The 19,861-nt window shown below is 38.9% G+C and overlaps 1 protein-coding gene across 1 annotated transcript; it reads left to right on the top strand.

Annotated features, from left to right (window-relative positions):
- The first annotated feature begins 388 nt into the window (after positions 1-388).
- On the top strand, positions 389-19,827 carry ppef1 (protein phosphatase, EF-hand calcium binding domain 1). The gene is made up of 18 exons (XM_036561079.1): positions 389-498; positions 1,675-1,780; positions 2,779-2,811; positions 4,631-4,758; positions 5,258-5,318; positions 7,579-7,748; positions 9,109-9,223; positions 9,853-9,899; positions 10,164-10,330; positions 10,500-10,536; positions 10,717-10,866; positions 11,350-11,709; positions 12,364-12,549; positions 14,984-15,126; positions 16,164-16,270; positions 16,381-16,544; positions 16,630-16,714; positions 19,550-19,827. Exons 2-18 carry the CDS (start codon positions 1,726-1,728, stop codon positions 19,747-19,749), a joined length of 2,208 nt encoding a protein of 735 aa, XP_036416972.1. The 5' UTR covers positions 389-498; positions 1,675-1,725; the 3' UTR covers positions 19,750-19,827.
- The last annotated feature ends 34 nt before the right edge of the window (positions 19,828-19,861 follow it).

The following is a 19,861-nucleotide window of genomic DNA, read 5'->3' as shown; positions in this document are numbered from 1 at the left end:
CAGTAGCTAGAGCAAGTTAAATTGTTAATCACTGTTTACTTATTATTAATTTAAAATCTATTTACTAAAAGTTTTCAGCTAAATATCGCAGAGATGCTACAAACGACGTCGATTCAGTTGGACTTGTGAACCGTTTCGAATGACTTAGTGAAAAGAACCGATTCAAAAGAACGATTCGGTCAGTAATAGGACATCGCTTGCAGTGCCAGGGCGCGCGCGCGTGCGCGTCACCAACAGCTGCACGCGTGCGAACTGCAGAGCCCTGCTCTCTGTCAGACACCTGTAGTGAGTGCGTTACCTCACACGGTATGTATTTTTATTCGTCTACTCCTGATTTCTCCACTCCTCTTCATGTTATCTAATACCATATCGCTGTTTAATGTATACCCGACAATTTAAGACGTTATTGTGGTGAGCTGAAAGCCAGTCGCCGTCGCATCGTGTGTGTTTTGGCTGAGGTCTCTGCTCCGAGTTCGACTTAAAAGCCAACATCCTGAGGTAACGTAGAGGAGAGGGATCCCCTTTCCAGGTTCAGTTTTTAATATCTTTTTAAATTTTAATAAATCTGCAGCAGACAAAGAACACAAGGTTCTTCTTCATGCGTGTTGTATTCAGGGTATCCAGGTTCCCTTTGGAGTTTTTCACGCCTTGTTAAACATTACAAACCGCCACGGCAACTCAGCCGTTGGCGCCTGTTTGCTTATAAGTTATAATCTAGCAGTCTGTTTAGCCCAGTTACTAAAGCTTTTCAGTGAAACCAGAAGCGCGAATGCTCCTTCGTCTTACTCTCTGCTGGCTAAATCTGTTAAATTTACATCGGGTACTGGTCTAGGTACAGTTCTGGCTGCTGTATCTTAATGGTTAGGGTTAGGCCTACATGGACTCTGTGGCTTAGCCTGAATGATCTGAATAGGGGTGCCACATATTAAAGTACTAAAATAATAATGAACCAACAACTACACTGATTTTTATTTGGTGTTTCACATACTGCACTACACTAAGTCTAATTAAACAGGGCTAATTGTGCTCACATTGTAATGAAACATGTAGTTAGTCAGTGTTCCTTAAGTACTGACAATATCCAATATCCATGATATGCTCAGAGAAGCATATTGTGACATAATTTATCACTAGTATAAAGACAAAATATTGCCCACCGCCAGATCTGAATAAATATGACCTACTCTTAGTTAAATTGAAGCCATTCAAGGATCTTTTGAAAAGCACTTAAGGATACAGATTAAAGTCCGTAATGCACTGTGTGTCCTTTTTAATTCAGAGAGAACCACATGCTTTTATTCACCACAGACACCTCTCATTTGATGTGCTTATTACAACATGAACCCGTGTACTGTATTCCTTTAAATTCAGTAATACTGTTAACTGCTCTATTCTTTCATGAAAAAGTGCACAGTGTCAGTCTACGTGTTTTAATATCCATATTCGTTTAGACTGCTTTGTATACTGTATTTATTTACTATATTTGTATGTTTGTGACTTATCTCATACATTTACAGTTGATTCAGGTATCATGGGACATAAAATCGTATGGACCATTCTGTTTGTCGCGATGTAAACATGCAGTTGTGAAAGCTAACAACTAACTTCTAAACAATAGTTAAAGTGTCCACATTGCCTGAATCTGCTCTAGTTTGTCTTGTTTTTCTCCTCTAGGACTGAGAGGACAGAGACACATGTCAGGCAGAAAACATTAATGTTGCCATCATGGGCTGCGGCACCTCGGTAGCCATCGAGAACCAAGGAAGACCTTCAGAAGTAGGTGAGTGGGTGCTGTGCTGCCATTACTGCCATTAGCATTCATCTGACAACTGTGGAATTAATTAGAGTTGGAATGTTCAAAGGCATTTTGACCTCTTTTTTTCTGGAGTGATGATCCCAGATGTTTTACTGCATGTTTCTTAAGTTTGTTTGACATTTTTTTAATGTCCTGTTCTATATCTTCAATCAAGATGTCTCAAGATGTCTTGTTATTTGCTTATTTCTGTCAGACGCTCTCCACTACTATATACTATATAGTCCCTATTTCAATAACATTTTTACCATGCCCTCGCCAACATTGTGTCACATCTTTGTTATTTGGAAGTCCACTCACAGTGCAAAGCGAAGAAGACAGAGTGAGCAGTAGATTTTTCAATTAAAACGCAGTGAGCCTTGGCCAGGTTAGCCTCAGTGAGCTAAATAGCTAGTCATGCAAACTTGCTATGCATAACTTTTACTTTTTTTTTTAAGTTTGGACATAACGTACATACATTTTGTGAATATTTGCTTTTAGCTTTGGTTTGAAACTGTGATGTATTACCATTATTTTTTTTGCTGTTGCTAACTAACAAGCCAGAAGGGTTAAAGTAAAGAGTAAAGTAATGTAGAGAGTAAAGTAATTAAGCTGTATCAGCAGTCATGTATAACAGATGGAGAATTTCGCTACCTAAAAGCCATTCCGATCATAGAAAATTGAACATTATGATTGTGAAATAGAGTGCATTTTATTGCTATAGATTATCGCATTGATTTCTAAGCAAGTTCACCAGCTGAAGTTGACATACATGTTCACTGGCTCGCTCAATCCTCCTAGGGCTCGTCTAATAAACATCACTTGAGTTAAAGTAACAGAACAGCCCTTAAGATGGCGTTGGGGATTTCCTGGAGGGGACATTGCAAGACAAAGTGGAGAAGGGCATGTTGAAACTAATATTGAAATGGGTGATGAGTTTCTGGCAGAAATTGCTCAGTTGACCTTACTTCCTCCTCCTTACACAGATGTATCGGCCAGGCAGCCCAGTCCTGCACTGAGTAAGCCCTGTCCTGTAGTCTTTGCTTGCAATTTCTGGCCTTCATCAGCATCTGTGCTCAAGCATTGTCCTATCCCATAAGCGCTGAAGAACGCTTTAGCAGCTTTTCCAGTGTTTGATTAAAATGCTCTTAATTAGTGGTCCACTCCTTTCGGATTTCAATATATGTTTTAAACTTAATTCCCGATAGTTGCATCTGGTATCAACAATCAGTTATAGTTTAGTGCATGTTCCAGAATACAGGCCTCAGAGTGCATATTTGAGTAAATTCAGTTTGATTAACAGAGAAGACAGACCACTGATTGGAGTGGGCCTTTACTCTGGGTTTTGTGGGGGACCTTTGGTTTACTGCATGCTATGACTTCAAAGTTCCAATCAGCTACTTTTTATTGTTCAGTCTTTTGAATAATTGCAGGATCTCTGCTAATACTTTTCCAAGCACTTTATTACTTAATTGAGGTAGGCTATAATTTATCTTGGGCTGGCTGGTGTTGCCATTTCATCAGTTCATGACTGGAGCTTTGAGCATGCAGGTGCTTAGATGGATATTAGCTCTACAATATTATCGCAGTATTAGTCGACTCCAACCCTTTCTCCTTGTTCTTTCTTCATCTCTGCATTCTCAGCTAGTCCACTTCTTTAATTAGCAGCCATGATGCTGATCTCCTGAGACATCATCTATTTTTAGTAGAGCTTCTGCACTCCAGTGTGTTAGGAAGCTTTAAGTGTCCTTATAATAATTGACACAGGTGTACTTGAAGAACGCATTTGCTTAGCCTTTTGAAAATAAGAGCCTGGTCTTTTCCTAGTCGTTGTAGTTGTAGATCTCTGACATAATGCTCCGCTAATTCTGTGACAGGAAATGCACTGTGGGTGATTGAACAGATGCCTGTGTTTTGCTTTGTGGCTTTTAATGTGGTTGTTTTATTATTAATTTTTAATTTTATGAAAAAAAATGTTGCATATATATTTAATGTTAATTTAGCATGTATTTCTGAAGAATGTAATTTATTAGCTGTTGGACTAAGGGGACACTCACATTGCACTTTTACTGATGGTGAAAAGCACTTTTTTTTTTACAACTTTGGGTTTACACTGGGTTTTTGAAACAGCAGCATCATAACTGCCATTCAGCTGTGCTACATAGCTATTTCAATATTTGCAAGCAGAAAGCCCGTATAATAAAGTGATCTACTATTAACTAACAAGTGGGGTGCTGCAAGTTAAAAACAAGCCGAACTAACAGAACATATAAAAATTTGTTCATGTCAAGCTTAATCTGTGAAATCAGTTCCACCCATATAATACGGGCTCTGCGGAGGTCCTGTCCTTTGAGAAGCAGGGTAAAAGGTGTCTAACAAAGTATGCAGAGGAACAGATGTACAAATTGTACAAATCCAAAGTGCTTCTACATTGTAAATGGTACTCAGCAACTGCAACTGTCACTGAAATTGCACCTTCCTTTTGATCTGATTGGTCAGCACAGAAGAACATGCTCATGAAATAGGCTACTTGACCCTTTGGAGTTGAACTTTTTTCAACTCAGGAGGGCTGGAGTGCTCTGCACAAAAGACAGGGTGCATAAAAAGGTGAGGTGCCCAGTGTGCAAAAACAGAAAAGTGCACGATGTGAACCCCATCCATTAAAGGCATTAAAGGCATTAAAGTCTCGTTCCTTTCCTATTGATGATTAATTTCCTATAAAGCTGTTCTGTGATGCTAGATAGCATTCACTGTTCAAATGGTGCTAGCCTTTAAATTTAAATGAATAATGCAATGGCTGTTTTTGCAACTCTCATTGTTTGTGTTGTACATGCATAGCAATTAAAGCAGCCGTCCTGATCCAGCGATGGTACAGACGTTACGTTGCCCGATTGGAGATCAGGAGACGATACACCTGGAACATCTTTCAGTCAATAGAGTATGCAGGAGAGCAAGACCAGCTGCAGGTAACATCACATAATTGATAAATAATGCTCTAGGCAACCAAGGCATTACAGATTGACTCTCACACACACACTATCTAAGCCACTTATCCTCCTGGGTCACTGGAGTCTATCCCAGCTCTCATTGGGTGGAAGGCAGGAAACACCCTGAACAGGTTGCTAGTCCATCACAGGGCAGACACACAAACATGCACAATCATACTGCGGGGCAGTTTAGCAAACTCCACATAACCAGGCAATATAACCCAGGCCCTTCTTGCTGTGAGGTGACAGTGTTACACACTGCACTACTGTGGGATGCAATGATTTGGGAATCGTGGGCCAATGCAATGTCCAGTATTTTTCATTTACATATCTGCTGATGCTGATACCAATGTAGAAATTGGGACTAGATCCACTTGATGTAAGAGTTTAGCAGTTTAGTGTAACTGCAAGATGTGTGACTGTAGTCAACAGTAACTTAACTGGGTTTCACAATTCTATAATCCTGTATTATTTCTAGCTCTCCAGCTTCTTCAGCTTCATGTTGGATAACTTCACACAGCTCAATGGAAACGGACCAGGTATTGTGATTTGTATACTAATGTACACCGACCAGTGACAACTTTTCCTTTTTATACTCATTGTCTGTTTCATCAGGTCCATTTATAGAAGCACTTTGTATTTCTACAATTACAAATTGTGGTCTATTTGTTTTTCTGCATACTTTGTTAGCCCCCTTTCACCCTGTTCTTCAATGTTCAGGACCCCCACAGGACCACCACAGAGCAGCTGTTATTTGGGTGGTGGATCATTCTCAGCACTGCAGTGAGACTTTGGTGGTAGTGACATGTTGGTGTGTGTTGAGCTGGTACAAGTGAATCAGACACAGCAGTGCTGCTGGAGTTTTTAAACACCTCAGTGTCACTGCTGGACTGAGAATAGTCCACCAGCCAAAAATATCCAGCCAACAGCGTCCTGTGGGCAGCGTCCTGTGACCACTGATGAAGGACTAGCGGATGACCAACACAAACTGTGCAGCAACAGATGAGCTATTGTCTCTGACTTTACACCTACAAGGTGGACCAACAAGGTAGGAATGTCTAATAGAGTGGACAATGAGTGGTGTTTAAAAGCTCCAGCAGCACTGCTGTATCTGACCACTCATACCAGAGCAACACACACTAATATGCCACCATCACGTCAGTGTCACTGCAGTGCTGAGAATGATCCACCACCCAAATAATACCTGCTCTGTGGTGGTCCTGACCACTGAAGAACAGGGCTACAGTCTGTAACTGTATAACTACAAAGTGCACCTGTATGGTAAATGGACAGAAAAAACAGACTTGCAAGTAGGTACAATAACATACATGTAGATACAAGGTAGGTGTACTTAATTAAAGGCAGATTGGTGTATATGCTATTCTGTCAGGTTACGGTATGGAATATATCAGTATATGTATGTAATAATTTCCATACATGTTGAAACCCATTTTGTTTACATTCATATTAAGTGTTTGATGTTCACTCATCTGCCATATTAAAATTCTAACTCCTCCTGTCTTGTCTTCCCCCTACATGCACACAAAGAAACTCAATGCCATTAGCTCCATTCCATCTCATATCAAACAACCAGGCTTCCTTTTGACCACCATGCACCTATCCTTTTAAATGATTAAAAAAAATACTATGTAGAAACACAGTTGCTTAGCAACCCAAGGAGATCCCATTTTGAGCTGTGGTATTGTGGAGGGTGCCAGAAATGCAGCAGGCAGCCTCCACATGCAGGCAGAGGATTACAGCAGACAATTAGCCCCAGCTTATTTCAAACAGAGATGGAGAACGCTTAGTAGAACCAGTAGTAAATTAGGTGATGTTCATAAATCATACATTTTCATGGAATTGACCAAAACATGGGGAACCAAGACTAGTAATTACAAAGCATTTTAAGAAGTGCTGATCTTGGAGCACATTTCACTGACAGCTAGTTAAGATGGTTGCTTCCTGTCAATCTACAGCACCATTATAGTGGAGCTCAGGTGTTGTGGTGCATGTTTATGCTTCATAACTTTGCGTTCAGGTCTGCAGTTTGTCAGTGTTTGTGTGTTGCCCCAAAGTCAGTTCTTTGGCCATTGACTGTATCACTATTTCTAAACTCATGGAGCAGTCTTGCTTGTAAGGTGATTTATAAGTGTCCACATAAGCTTGTACTTACGGCAAACCCATTACATTTGTTTGTCAGTGGCAAACACATCCTTACGAGAGACTGTCATTGGCTGTCGGAAACAGCCATTAATGGTGTTTGGGTGTGCGTCTCTTTTTAAATAGATTTGCAGCAAACGCTTCAAATTTACATTTTGAAGAATAGCACAATAGAGGTGCTTTCTACAAATCCCAGTGCATGAATGGACCCTATTCAGACTGAAGAGTGGAGCGTTGGCTTTGTGCAATGGCTGCATGAGAGGCAGAGCTATGCTTCCTAGCAGCAGGGTCCAGACTAGGTGCTCATAATGAAATGGATATGAGAAAACAAAATCTGCAGCCTGCATCTTATGTAACTCGCACACAGAACACTGGATACCATTAAGTAGACAATTTTCTCCCCAAATGTTTATTCAATAAAGTATACAGCAATTATTTGGCTTAAATAAAATTTTCAGGTGATTTTTAAGTTAATCTTTAAAAAGTTGGAAAGAATTCTGAATATGATCAAATACATTTTTTTTAAGAGATTTCATGATACTTTCACAATCACAATCAAATGGAACCCCTTATAAAGTTAGAGACCTTTATACAGTGTTCAGAAGAGTACATGAATATGAGTTTGCTTTGTCTCCCTAGACCTGATCTCTCACCTGCTGGACTCGGCGGTGGACCCTGTGACGGAGGAAGTTAGACAGTGTAAGTACGAGCAGATCGTGGTGCCAGACTCGTACAGTGGCCCTCGCCTCTCCTTCCCCCTGAGCGTCACTGATACCAACGCCCTGCTCAGTGCCTTCAAGGAACAGCAGGTACAACATGCTGCAACTTTAACCAAGAGATTTCCATTGAGCACATTGAGCTGTGACCAGGGCAGTGCTCTTTGGTTGAGAAACTGAAGCCTATAAAAGATCCAGCCCGAGTCTGAATTGCTGGCTGTGCTGAGAAACAGCAAGCCCTTAAAAACATTTGAAGTACGATTTGTGCTGCAGTAACATTCAAATACACTGTATTTAAATATTGATGCAATATTAATACATTTAATACATTTTCATTGTTTTGAGTATTAATATGCCTGAATGTTCATTTCAGTTGAAAGGGATTGTTCGGTTCTGATGGAAAATCCATCTCACACAATGATTTTAAACTGACACGTGTAGTCACACTATGACAATTAATCAAGTAATCATTTCAAGCCATTTAAATGAATTCCAAACAATAAAAATGGACTTGATGGGGAATTCTACAGATTTTTCCAAATTTCTGCATAATTATTTAAGATGTAAGTCGTTCAAAGCGGTTTCCGTTCAAGCAAGTCTTACCAAGTCAGAATTGTTCACAGTGGTGGTGATAGGAACCAGACTTTTTTTTTTCATTTAGTGCCTCTAAAAGCTCCCTCACAGAAAGGTATTACATAAAATGGTTGCGAATATGCTGCTTAATGCTTGACACATTGTTTTATGTTTTAAAACACACTTATGGCTGAGAGGAACATGCAGGGTTTTGTAAGAAAAAACAGTTCCCAAAGAAAACTTTTTTTTTTTTAAACTTCCCACTATTTTACCATCATAAGCATTACATATGAACACTCAGAAGGCACATATAGGTTTACTGGTCATTTGGGGTAGTAAATAACATGGATATAATCATATTGTTTTCTAGATTTCTTGATTTCTGTCACTACGGCAAGTTAAGTTTCTCTCAACTTACACCAATTCACATTCACATCAAATCACTTTGAATGACTTTGTTTGCATCTCAACCACTGATTTATACAGAATATTTTAAAATAACAGTGGAATTCCCCTTTAAATGAACAATAACAAAGCATGCGTAGCCTTTCAAGAATGCCACTCCAAAATACATTTTTGAAAAAAACGATAAACTAAGAAGTCTTTAAATAAAAACAAAAAGTGCATAGTGCATAGGTGCATCAAGGTCTATTTCTTAAGAGAAACCAGTAGAATAATTCAAAATTTGCATTATCATCATGCAAACTGTCAGCAAATTGTTGCCGATTCATCAAGAATGCAAGTTAGTAAGTCAGTAATGTTAGTCAGTTTTTTGAAACTTACTATTAATGGCAGCCCTAATTCAGATGCTTTTATACTTCAGTCACAAAAGACGGCTATTATGAAATGTTAAAAAAATGATATTATTTCTCCTCTCCAGACTCTCCATGGTAAATATGTATTGCAGTTGCTTCATGAGACACAGAAATTCTTAAAACAGATGCCAAATGTCATTTACCTGTCTTCATCCTATGCTAAGGAGATCACAATCTGTGGTAAGGATACAGCACTTTTTTTCTATCTGGATGCACCCTATAATTCAGAATAACTGTTTTGGGTGTTTATTTTGTCTACATTGAATGATTTTAAGCACAGTTTCTGCCGTGTTATTAGGATGTGTTTCATATTCTGAATGCATGCACGAGCAAAGTGCCTCCTGAATAAAGAAGACTGTATTTATGCGGTGCTTTATGAAGCACTTCATTGCACCTCAATGGGCTCCTCATCTGAGAAGCTGCAATCTATCAGCCCCAATAGTGCTTCAGATCAAATTAAAACAGAAGACACCATTAATGGCAGGATTCCTACATGAAAATGTTGCATCTGATTACTGTAAACAGGAATTGTTTGTTTTTGTCAGACACACATTAAAGCCCAGAATGAAATGATTTTTAATCACATTGAAATCAGATGCTAATAAGTGTCTTCGTTAGGAGCAGTTAAGCTTTGGCTGCTTCTGGAGATCTACCACTGAACAATTGTTCAATGCCTGAAGGCCTTCATTTGCTGGATCAAATGTGTTAGATTAAAGTTTGAATAAATATCCCCAAAATAGTAGATCTTCAAGAGCAGACTTAGACAGCTTTCCTAAAGAATGAGCAGCTCTAATTGTTCTTCCATGCAGGTGACCTACACGGAAGACTGGATGATTTGCTGCTCATATTTTATAAGGTAATAATTAAACTTTTGATCTGAAATGCTATAGTTGTCTGATAGTGGATGTCCTGATAAATTCTTCACCCAAAATGCTATCTGCTATCAAGGAATGAAAGGTTGGCATGGCCCTCATATGTAGAATACCTGCGTGGTATACTCAGATAGCAAATTTAATTGCAAATTCCATCAATAATTGCTCTAACCTGCCATAAGAAATGAATGTAAGATATGATCAGTTTTTGGTTTTTGAATAGGTGTTCATTTTATTTTATTCCCTAGAACGGTCTGCCATCTGCTGAGAACCCCTACATATTCAATGGAGATTTTGTGGACAGAGGAAAGAAGTCCATTGAGATCATCATTATACTGTTTGCCTTCTTGCTCCTGTACCCAGACCACATGCATCTGAACAGAGGAAACCATGAGGATCACATTATGAACCTGAGGTAGGATGCTGCTCCCCCTCTGACCTCATGCACTATTGGCCAGTTGACCAACTCACACAGAGAGAATAGCTCTGCATGCTGTTTTATTTGAATATTACTGTAATGGGAATAATTCTTAACTGCTAAAATGCACAATAAGCTACAAGTGTGCCTATTCGTTGTCTTTTAGGTATGGCTTTACAAAAGAGGTTATGCAGAAGTATAAGGTAACTTTTGTCATGTATATCTCCTTTGTAAGTTTAAAATAAAATTGCTGTATTGCAGACCATTTATGGGTATTGTTTACATTAGAACTACACAGTTGTATTACATTTTCTTGTGCCTTACTGCCACCTGGTGAATACTGTTGGAACTGCATCTGATAGTAATGTTGTGTAATATTGCAGACACATGGGAGAGAGATCCTCCAGTTACTGCAGGATGTATTCAGCCTACTCCCTATCGCCACCATCATAGACAACAAAGTCCTCATTGTTCACGGCGGCATTTCCGACAAGACCGACCTAGACTTTCTTAGCTCTGTAGAAAGACACAAGGTGAGTGTGTTAAAGTGGTTTGCAACCCCAGTCCTGTTTTGCACATTTTTGCCTACTCGGACACACTTGAACTGACTAGACTCATAATCTTATTATTAAGCCCTTTATTAGATTATTCAGGTGTTCAGAGAAAAAAAGGGCATAATGTTGAGTGCAAGGAGATTCCTGGACTGGGATCTTATATACGCAGATCTAGACAGTTAATGTCATGATCTCAGGTCTGTACAACTAATTATATTGTCAGCAGATACAAGCTTAGCCAACCTTGAACTTTTGTTTTTATTGTATGTGATATGATATGTTTTTATGTTGAATATCAACAGTATGTTCTTTTCATTTTTACTGTTTAAAGGTCCTAGTAGGTAGACACATTGACTCTTACAGGGGATTCTCTGAGTGAAGACCATATTGTTAGGAGGTCTGACGTGTGTTCACAATTGCAATTGTTCAGATGAATTTGCTTTAATGCCATTTACCCTGTAGGTGAAGTCGGCGCTGCGGCTACCCAAGCGCAGCTTGGATCACACTGATGTGCGCTGCAGTAGCCGCAGCAGCAGCAGACAGAGCGGCAGGGCCAGGTTGGACAGCCCTTGCTCCACTGGTCGCATGAAACGCAAGAAGAAGAGCCGGCTCACCAAGCAGAGCAGCAGTTCTTCTTCCTCCTCATCCTCGTCTGCATCTTCTGTGTGCTCACCACGGGCATCATGCAGGGCCACACCGCGGCGCCCTCCTCCATCACCCAGACTTCCCAGTCCTGTTGATATGTTGCAGGTGCCATTCCTTGACTCCATCGTCTCTCTCGCTCTCCCTGAGCCTCCTAGAGAGGAGCTAGAGTGGAGGCAGGTGAGAAAATAAATCAATCACGTTTTTAAAAAAAATTAAAATTTTTATTTTTTTTTACCTTTTTTCAGGTATATTTTTGAAGTCTTTTTAATCATTTCCTAGTTTAATTTTCTCCAGTTAATTATTATGAAATCTTTGAAAGGCTATGCAACATTTGTTATCATTAACCTTAAAATCCCAGGGTTATTACATATGAAGACTTATTATTCAGTAACTACAGGGACTTCAGTGCAAACTGGTTGAGCTATGCCCTGCTGGCAGGCCCTGGCCATGTAAGGGGTTAAGTCTGTTTTTATTCTTTGGCTTTTTTTTTTTAATCTGATTGCTGGACTCTCGGCTTAATTATAGCCTTTAGTCTTGATTTAACCTTTGGCATAGCAACCCACTTGCTGGGCCTGTGAATCGGCCAGCCCCATCTGTGGTGAGTGTGTTTAATTTGTGATGCAGTACGTAGATTTTACCAAAACAAAATATTTTAAATAAATAATTGTACAAATATCGAGGCTTATAGGTGAGTTAGGTTAGATAGAGTTAATATTGGTATCGGTACTTGGTTTTTGGCCGATACATAAGGATCAGAGAAAAAGTGGTATCGGTGCATCTCTAGTAAACCATATTGACAGCCCTAGTTGTATTTGATTTTGCTGTGTGCAGATTGTGGATGTGTTGTGGAGTGACCCGAAAAACCAGAATGGCTGCAGTCCGAACTCATTCCGTGGTGGAGGTTGCTACTTCGGGCCGGATGTGACGCAGAGGCTGCTGAAGAAGCATGGCATGTGTCTGCTCATCCGGTCCCACGAGTGCAAGCAGGAGGGTTACGAACTCTGCCACAATGGACAGGTCTGATACTCATCATACACAGAAAATAATTCATACAGCAGTCAAAAATTTGTGAACCTGTTTTCTGCATGAATGGCTCCTAAAATGTACTCTTCTAAGTCATAATAACAAAAGCAGTCTTAACCCTACTAACAACATTTATGATTAGCATTTCTCTGTTGTGCAAATGGGTTAAACAGTTGAGGTCATAGATGTGTAGAGTTATAATTGAAAAGAGAATATTAATAATCAGTTCTAGTGTGAATATAACTTGCCCTGCTCTTCACTACAGAATTCTGTTGCAATATGGCCTGCTCAAATGACCTTGTAAGAAAAGTTGTTGAAGCGCATGAGACTGGAAAGAGTTACAAATTTTTTTTTAAAAACTTGTGCTTCCATTAGTCCACAATCAGGCAGATAGTTTGGAAGAAATTCAGCACTGTTGCTACTGCCTAGGAGTGGGCGTCCTACAAAGATCAGTGCAAAAGATTCATGCTGTAGAATCCTCAAACAAGAGACAAACAACCATAAGGTGACAGCTAAGGGTCTACGGGCATCTTTTGCACTTGATAACGCCTCTGTTCATGCAATTACTATAAAAACCACACTGAACAAGAGTGATGTTTGTGGGAGGCTACCACAGAGGATAGCACTGCTCTCCAAAAAATGTTTGTTAAAGGTCATCTGGATGTTCCGTGGCAAAATCTGGATCAATATTCTGTGGACAAAAAGAACTCTCTGGTATGTGTACACTGAACTATGTTTGGAGTAAACAAAGTACTGCATACCAACTGTTTATTTTGTTTTTCCTTTTTCATTTCAGTTTAGTTTTAGTTAGTTTTAAGGATGTATTAATAGTTTTAGTCTAGTTTTTATTTAGTTTCAGTTTTAGTCTTTAGTGTTAAGAGGAATGCCATGATGGGTATGAGTGTAGAGTGTAAAATTATATAGAAAATTAATTTAACATTAATTTTAACATTAGACTTAGCTTGGCTCGGCTCTGGCCAGACACAGAAGGGATGCCCTTCTAAACTTTTATTCATGCACTAAAAAAACTAAAAATATTTTTTTCTCAATAATTCCATTTGGTTTTAGTTAATTTTGCAGTGAACATTGTAGTTTTGATGTAGTTTTTAAGTTTTTGAAAACTGTCGTTTTTGTTTATTACAGTTAACAATTTTTTTTTTGTTTTAGTAATAGTTTTAGTTAATAATAATAACCCTATCCAAAACACAGGAGTGAATCCAAATTACACTGACTCAATCAGAAGAAGTGACAAATTTTAGAATTACAGTGTTTACCTCAGGCCTGCTAAAATGCTGTGGCCTGATTAGAAGACCAGTAAGACTTCCTAGACGTATTAATAAACTATTGATATTTTTTCCTATCAGGATGGGAATGGACTGAAATACCCACTCCAATAAATATAAAGAACTTTAGTATGTTGTGTGCAGTTTGTTAGATGAGAAAAAAGACAACTGTATTTCACTTTATGTTTAAAATTACATGTTCACTAAATGTTTGTAGATCCAGCGCACCCAGCACACGTGGATTGGAGTTCCACTGCTCCACATCCCAAAGCTGGGAGGTTTTATACCCTTCTGGCTAATACTTGACATTGGGCATGGTGACTTTAGGCCTGTATCTACACTTATTGTCCATTTTATCAGCTCCACTTACCATACAGGTCCACTTTGTAGTTCTACAATTACAGAATGTAGTCCCTCTGTTACTCTGCAAACTTTGTTAGCTCCCTTTTACCCTGTTCTTCAATGATCAAAACCCCCACGGGACCACCACAGAGCAGGTATTATTTGGGTGGTGGATCATTCTCAGCACTTCAGTAACCCTGACGTGATGTGTTAGTGTGAGTTGTGCTGGTACGAGTGGATCAGATACAGTAGTGCTGCTGGAGTTTTTAAACACCTTAGTGTCGCTGCTGAACTGGGAATAGTCCACCAACCAAAAATATCCAGTTTTTAAACAATGATACACTCGTATCAGTGCAGCACACACAACCATGCCACCACCACGTCAGTGCTGCAGTGCAGAGAATGATCCACCACCCAAATAATACCTGCTCTGTGGTGGGCCTGTCCTGACCGTTGAAGAACAGTGTGAAAATGGCCTAACAAAGTATGCAGAGAAACAGATGGACTACAGTCTGTAATTACAGAACTACAAAGTGCTCTTGTGCGGTAAGTGGTGCTGATATAATGGACAGTGAGTGTAGATAAAAGGAGGTGTTCCTAATAAAGAGCTTGATGAGTATATACTGTAGTTGTAGCAGTTCCTAAAACTGCTTTTTCAAGTGAAAAAGAGAAAAGGAAAAGTTAGTGTTTATGGAGAAGTCACAGCATTGCCCCCTTGTGCATGGTTGTGGAAATGTACAGCTTTTAACACCACATTAAATCCTCAGAATATCTTAAAAAACACGTTGCTTTTCCTTTTAAAGGTGATCACTATTTTCTCCGCCTCTAACTACTATGAGGAAGGCAGTAATCGTGGTGCATATGTTAAACTGGGACCAGAGCTGATCCCACGCTTCTTCCAGTATCAAGTCAGCCGCAGCACCAGGAAGCTCACATTGCAACAGAGGTATCTCTTTTAGAGATGTACATGTGTATGGCTGTGTTTTAGGCAAACTGTTATTGTCTGCAGAATGATAAATAATAATAAAATTACGATATGATTACCAAATGTTGTAGCTTCTAATATTACTTAATAGTTTATAATGATAACTATGTTCTGCTCAGATGGCAACACTATCAATGATACCATTTTATTTGAATAGCCCACTGTAGATTTGTAGATCTTGTCACATATAGTCAGTTTATTAAAACTAAACTAAAATTTAATTTACCTTAATTTTTCCTAAGCTTAACTCTGTCCATTAACCACCACTCAAAACCTAAACCTAACCCTCACCCTTGTCCTTTATCTAACCCTGGTACTAATCCAGACCTTGACCCTAACACTGTTGAGAATCTCTAGATTGTGATAGTCTGATTATAATTCAAACATGTATATATACTCTGTAGAGGGAGACCCTGTTAACATCTAGTGGTTCTCCACCTTTAGACAAACTCTTCCCAAGAGTAGGTCTCATATACTGAAGTTTCCTTGTTTCATTTGCATGTAACCCAGCATTTTAAAATCTGTTATTATCTTTCCATGTAGCGTTCAAAGTATGTATGGGTGTAGTTAATCAGTTGGTGATAGTATGATTGTAGAACCTAGAATTAAGTGCAGTCTTCTCTGTTGGGTACATTTTTAAAATTACCATAGATTCGAATGATTGTACAATGGACATTAAATTAAATAAATAAAGGCAAAGCCAAAGAAAGTCAAATGTAAAAAAAAAAATATGTGATGTGAAAGAAAGATAAACTACATAATGGTAGCACTTATTTAAAATTTCACAGCATTCAATAATATGAGTTAATCTGTCAAAGGCTAGTTGGAGTGTGTCTGTGCACGACTCTCCTCCAACAATGTCCCACTGAGGTACATGGCATGACCACCAATGAGTGCCACAGACTATCATTGATGGTTTAGAGTTGAATGTTTTTTCAGATCTATCCATGCATGTATGTATTTGTGCTAAAATAAATGTGCCTTGGTGTATATTTTAGGGTCAGTGTGGCAGAAAGCTCAGCTCTAAAGGCTCTGCAGGAGAAGCTGTTTGCCCATCGCTCTGAGCTCATGGCTGTCTTTCAGCAGTATGACATTAACAACACAGGTAATATTCCTCTAGGAAACTCCAACATGCCCTAGTAATTGGATCTAGTCATACATTTGCTATTCCATTCACTCTTTCTCTCTTTCTCTGTCCCTCTGTCTCTTACACAGGTAGGATCTCCACTAATGAATGGGCTCAGGTAGTAGAGTCTGTGCTGAGGTTGGATCTTCCATGGCGAACTCTGCGACCACGTCTTGTCCGGCTGGCGTCTGATGGAAATGTTGAATATGAGTCCTGCTTTGAAAACATCAGTGCTGGACAGCCCATGCCCCAGGTCACCCCTGTTTTCTTCTTTCATATTACCTGTTACTGTAAACATATATTTATTTCTATGTTTGCTTCTTTGTCTATACTTGCAGGTGACTCCAAATTTGGCAGAAACGCTGTACAGATATCGAACTGATCTTGAGATCATCTTCAACATCATTGACAAAGACCATTCAGGTGACTGTTGTTATTTTAATGATGTTTTTTGACTGATAAATTGAGGTTCAAGCTAGGAACTGTTTAAACATTTCCTTAGCTACTCTAGGATAGCCCTAGCCTTAAACTATATTGTATGGCTTTAACAACTAATTGACGTTACTGAAAACGTCATAATAAAAAAACATTGTTATAGATTAATTTGTGTGATGACATTTGCACTTCCCATTTACATCACTTGAATGAAAGAGGGAAAACATAGGTAGCAGAGACAGCGCAGGGTTGTGCAAGAGACTCTAAAATATGGAAACACTTCACCATCATCTAAATGACAGTTTCCTGTAAGAAGTGCAAAACTGAGCTCACCTTTGATGTCTGTGCGACTGTCTTCAGGATCAAGAAAAACACATTTGCAGAGCTGAGCATGGTGAGGAAACCACAGTGTTATTGACAGAAGTTAAAAACAGCTGTGTTGTCTGCTTTTCAGTGTGTGCTATTTTTATTTAGCAAAATAAACACTGTTGGATTAAGAGATGAGCTGCATGTTTGTTGAAACTACATGGCTAAACTATACTTACTTGTTGCTAGTGCACTAATGCACACAGACCTATGGGAAGCCCAATCCTGCCATTAAAAAAAATCTACCACTTATTTTTTCATTATTATGTGAATTGCTAAGTCTTTACTCTGTGTTACTAAGTGATTATTTTGAAATACTATCTTATTATTTTTAGATACTGTCTTATTATTTTGAGATACTGAGTCATTTTTAGATAGTATCTCATTATTTTGAGAAATATACTCATATTTTTTAGTTATTTATCCTTATATGTAGGGATGCATCGATACAGATACTGGAATCAGTTATTGATCTGATACCATGCTCATTTACTCATACCCATACAAAAGTACACCTATTCACGACATTCCGATACCTGTCGATGCAGTGTAACATAAGCTGAGTGTCCACTCGCGCGCCAATGAACGAACAACTCAAGCTGGCTGTGAAGGAGGAGGAGGCTCTGCTCACACTGAGAAGTGTTAACTTTTTGGTCATATTTATTAAACTGTTGTTTAAGAAAAACAATAAGCAGTATTTTATTCCTCATGCAGCAACATTGCTCATTTTTTAATAATAAAATTTGATGTAATTAGTTGAAATAAGCAAGCACCACTTGCAGCTGCACTGACCCACTTTTCATTATCTTGACCAATTTTTCAAGGGCACACCACGCTTTCATTGCAAATTAGCAAAATTTCTTTTTACTAATACCTTTAGCTATTAAAATACAGGGAAATTGCTTTTAATCTTTCTGTCATATTTGGATCACAATTACCCTGCCCAAATCGGTTTTCCACTTCTCAGTCAGAAGTAAAAATCACTGTAGACACTATATCTTGTTAATGAAAAGTTGTAGATGGTAGTTTATTCTGTGAAAATACACATTTAACATTGTGTCTGGTGTCAAAAATTAGTTTTCATTATAAGATTTTATGTCACAATTGTAACAAACTCTTATTTTTAACTGCAGTGGGGCTACACATATGAAGAGGCACACTGTATATGGGGTTCATGGTGGTATTTTCTGCCTGCAATAAACTCTGCCAGAACCACAGATAAAGAACTAAACAGGAAATGGTTGTTGGTTTATGGTCTGTAGCCCTGGCTTACAGAACCAAAACACCTTTCATTTCAATCATTTATTTCCTGGACCCAAATTAGCAGAACTTTGATGTGGCTTGAAGTCTCACTGTAGCTGAAACAGTAAGCTTGCCCCTGTAGAGCAAGGATGTAATATATCTTGTAACTTATGGTCAGCGGTAAACTTGGATGTATGTACTTGATGAGCCAAGCATGCACTGATAGGTGATGGACAAAGCTTGGCAAAAAAAACTTACACTCTTAAAACTTACCGGAAAGTGTTTTTTGCAGTGATGCCATAAAAAATCTCTTTTTATGGGTGGTTCTTTAAAAAATATGAAAGAAATGTGTGAGTGTAAAGAGTTTAACGGACCTCCACATAATGTAGATTCTTACCCCATTGAGGTTTTCAGAACCATTGGCTATCTGTGCTTGCACACAGAGGAATTAGACCTCCGCATTTAACCCATTTGTGCAGTGAAACACCCACATACATGCACACTAGTGAACACACACTAGGGGGCAGTGAGCACACCTGCCCGGAGTGGTGGACGGCCCTATCCACAGCGCCCAGGGAGCAGTTGGGGGTTAGGTGCCTTGCTCGAGGGCACTTCAGTCATGTCCTGTCGGCGGTTTTGTCCTATAACCAAACATCCAAGCCATTTAGGAACCTTTATTTTATAAAGCAGATGCTGATGCAATATTTTTTATCTGTTCTACATTTATAAAATGTAGAAATTGGGACTAGATCCACATAAATTAGAATGACAGAGAAATGTAACATTTATTTTAAATGAGTTACAAATGCATTGAAGTGAATATAATGTAGATATTATAGTGAAGTAGCCCAACGTGGCCTATACATTCTTCTCTTCAGCGAGCTATAAATACATCGTCAAATCTTGGTTTGAAATATCAGTTAAATCTAAATCTGTCTGATACTGATATTAACCAGTTATCTGTCAGCACTGATATGATTCCCATATCATTGTATACAAAAGCGAATAATTAGGCATGTAATAAAAATAATAATAATGTAATAGTCCACTTTGTTTTTCACTGTTGACATAATTACAAAGATAAAATATATCATGTGATTACACAGTTGCACATATTGTTTTTATGGCAGTAAATAAAAAAATCTGTGGCACTGTTTTTGACCTCTCACCATTCTGTTACCTTGTGTTTCCCTTCCTCCATCCCTCCTCACACAGGTCAGATCTCCATCGAGGAGTTCCGTCAGACCTGGAAGCTCTTCAGCTCTCACCTGGGTGTGGTTGTGGACGACCAGGCGATAGACGACATGGCGCGCAGCATTGACTTCAACAAGGACGGCAGCATTGACTTCAATGAGTTCTTGGAAGCGTTCAGAGTCGTGCACAAGCTGGACATGAAGGAACAGCAGCAAGGCTGACTTGAGTACACTTGTGTGTACTCACACATTCACCCAAGCCAAGTACAAATGCTAAAGTGTTTTCATATTTCTGATAGTAACTCAGTTTTCATTATGCAGTAATAGCATAACT

This window comes from Colossoma macropomum, unplaced genomic scaffold, assembly GCF_904425465.1.
Source record: "Colossoma macropomum unplaced genomic scaffold, Colossoma_macropomum, whole genome shotgun sequence".
Classification (NCBI taxonomy): domain Eukaryota; kingdom Metazoa; phylum Chordata; class Actinopteri; order Characiformes; family Serrasalmidae; genus Colossoma; species Colossoma macropomum.
The sequence above is the reverse complement of the archived record's forward strand: the minus strand, read 5'-3'. Positions and strand labels throughout refer to the sequence as shown.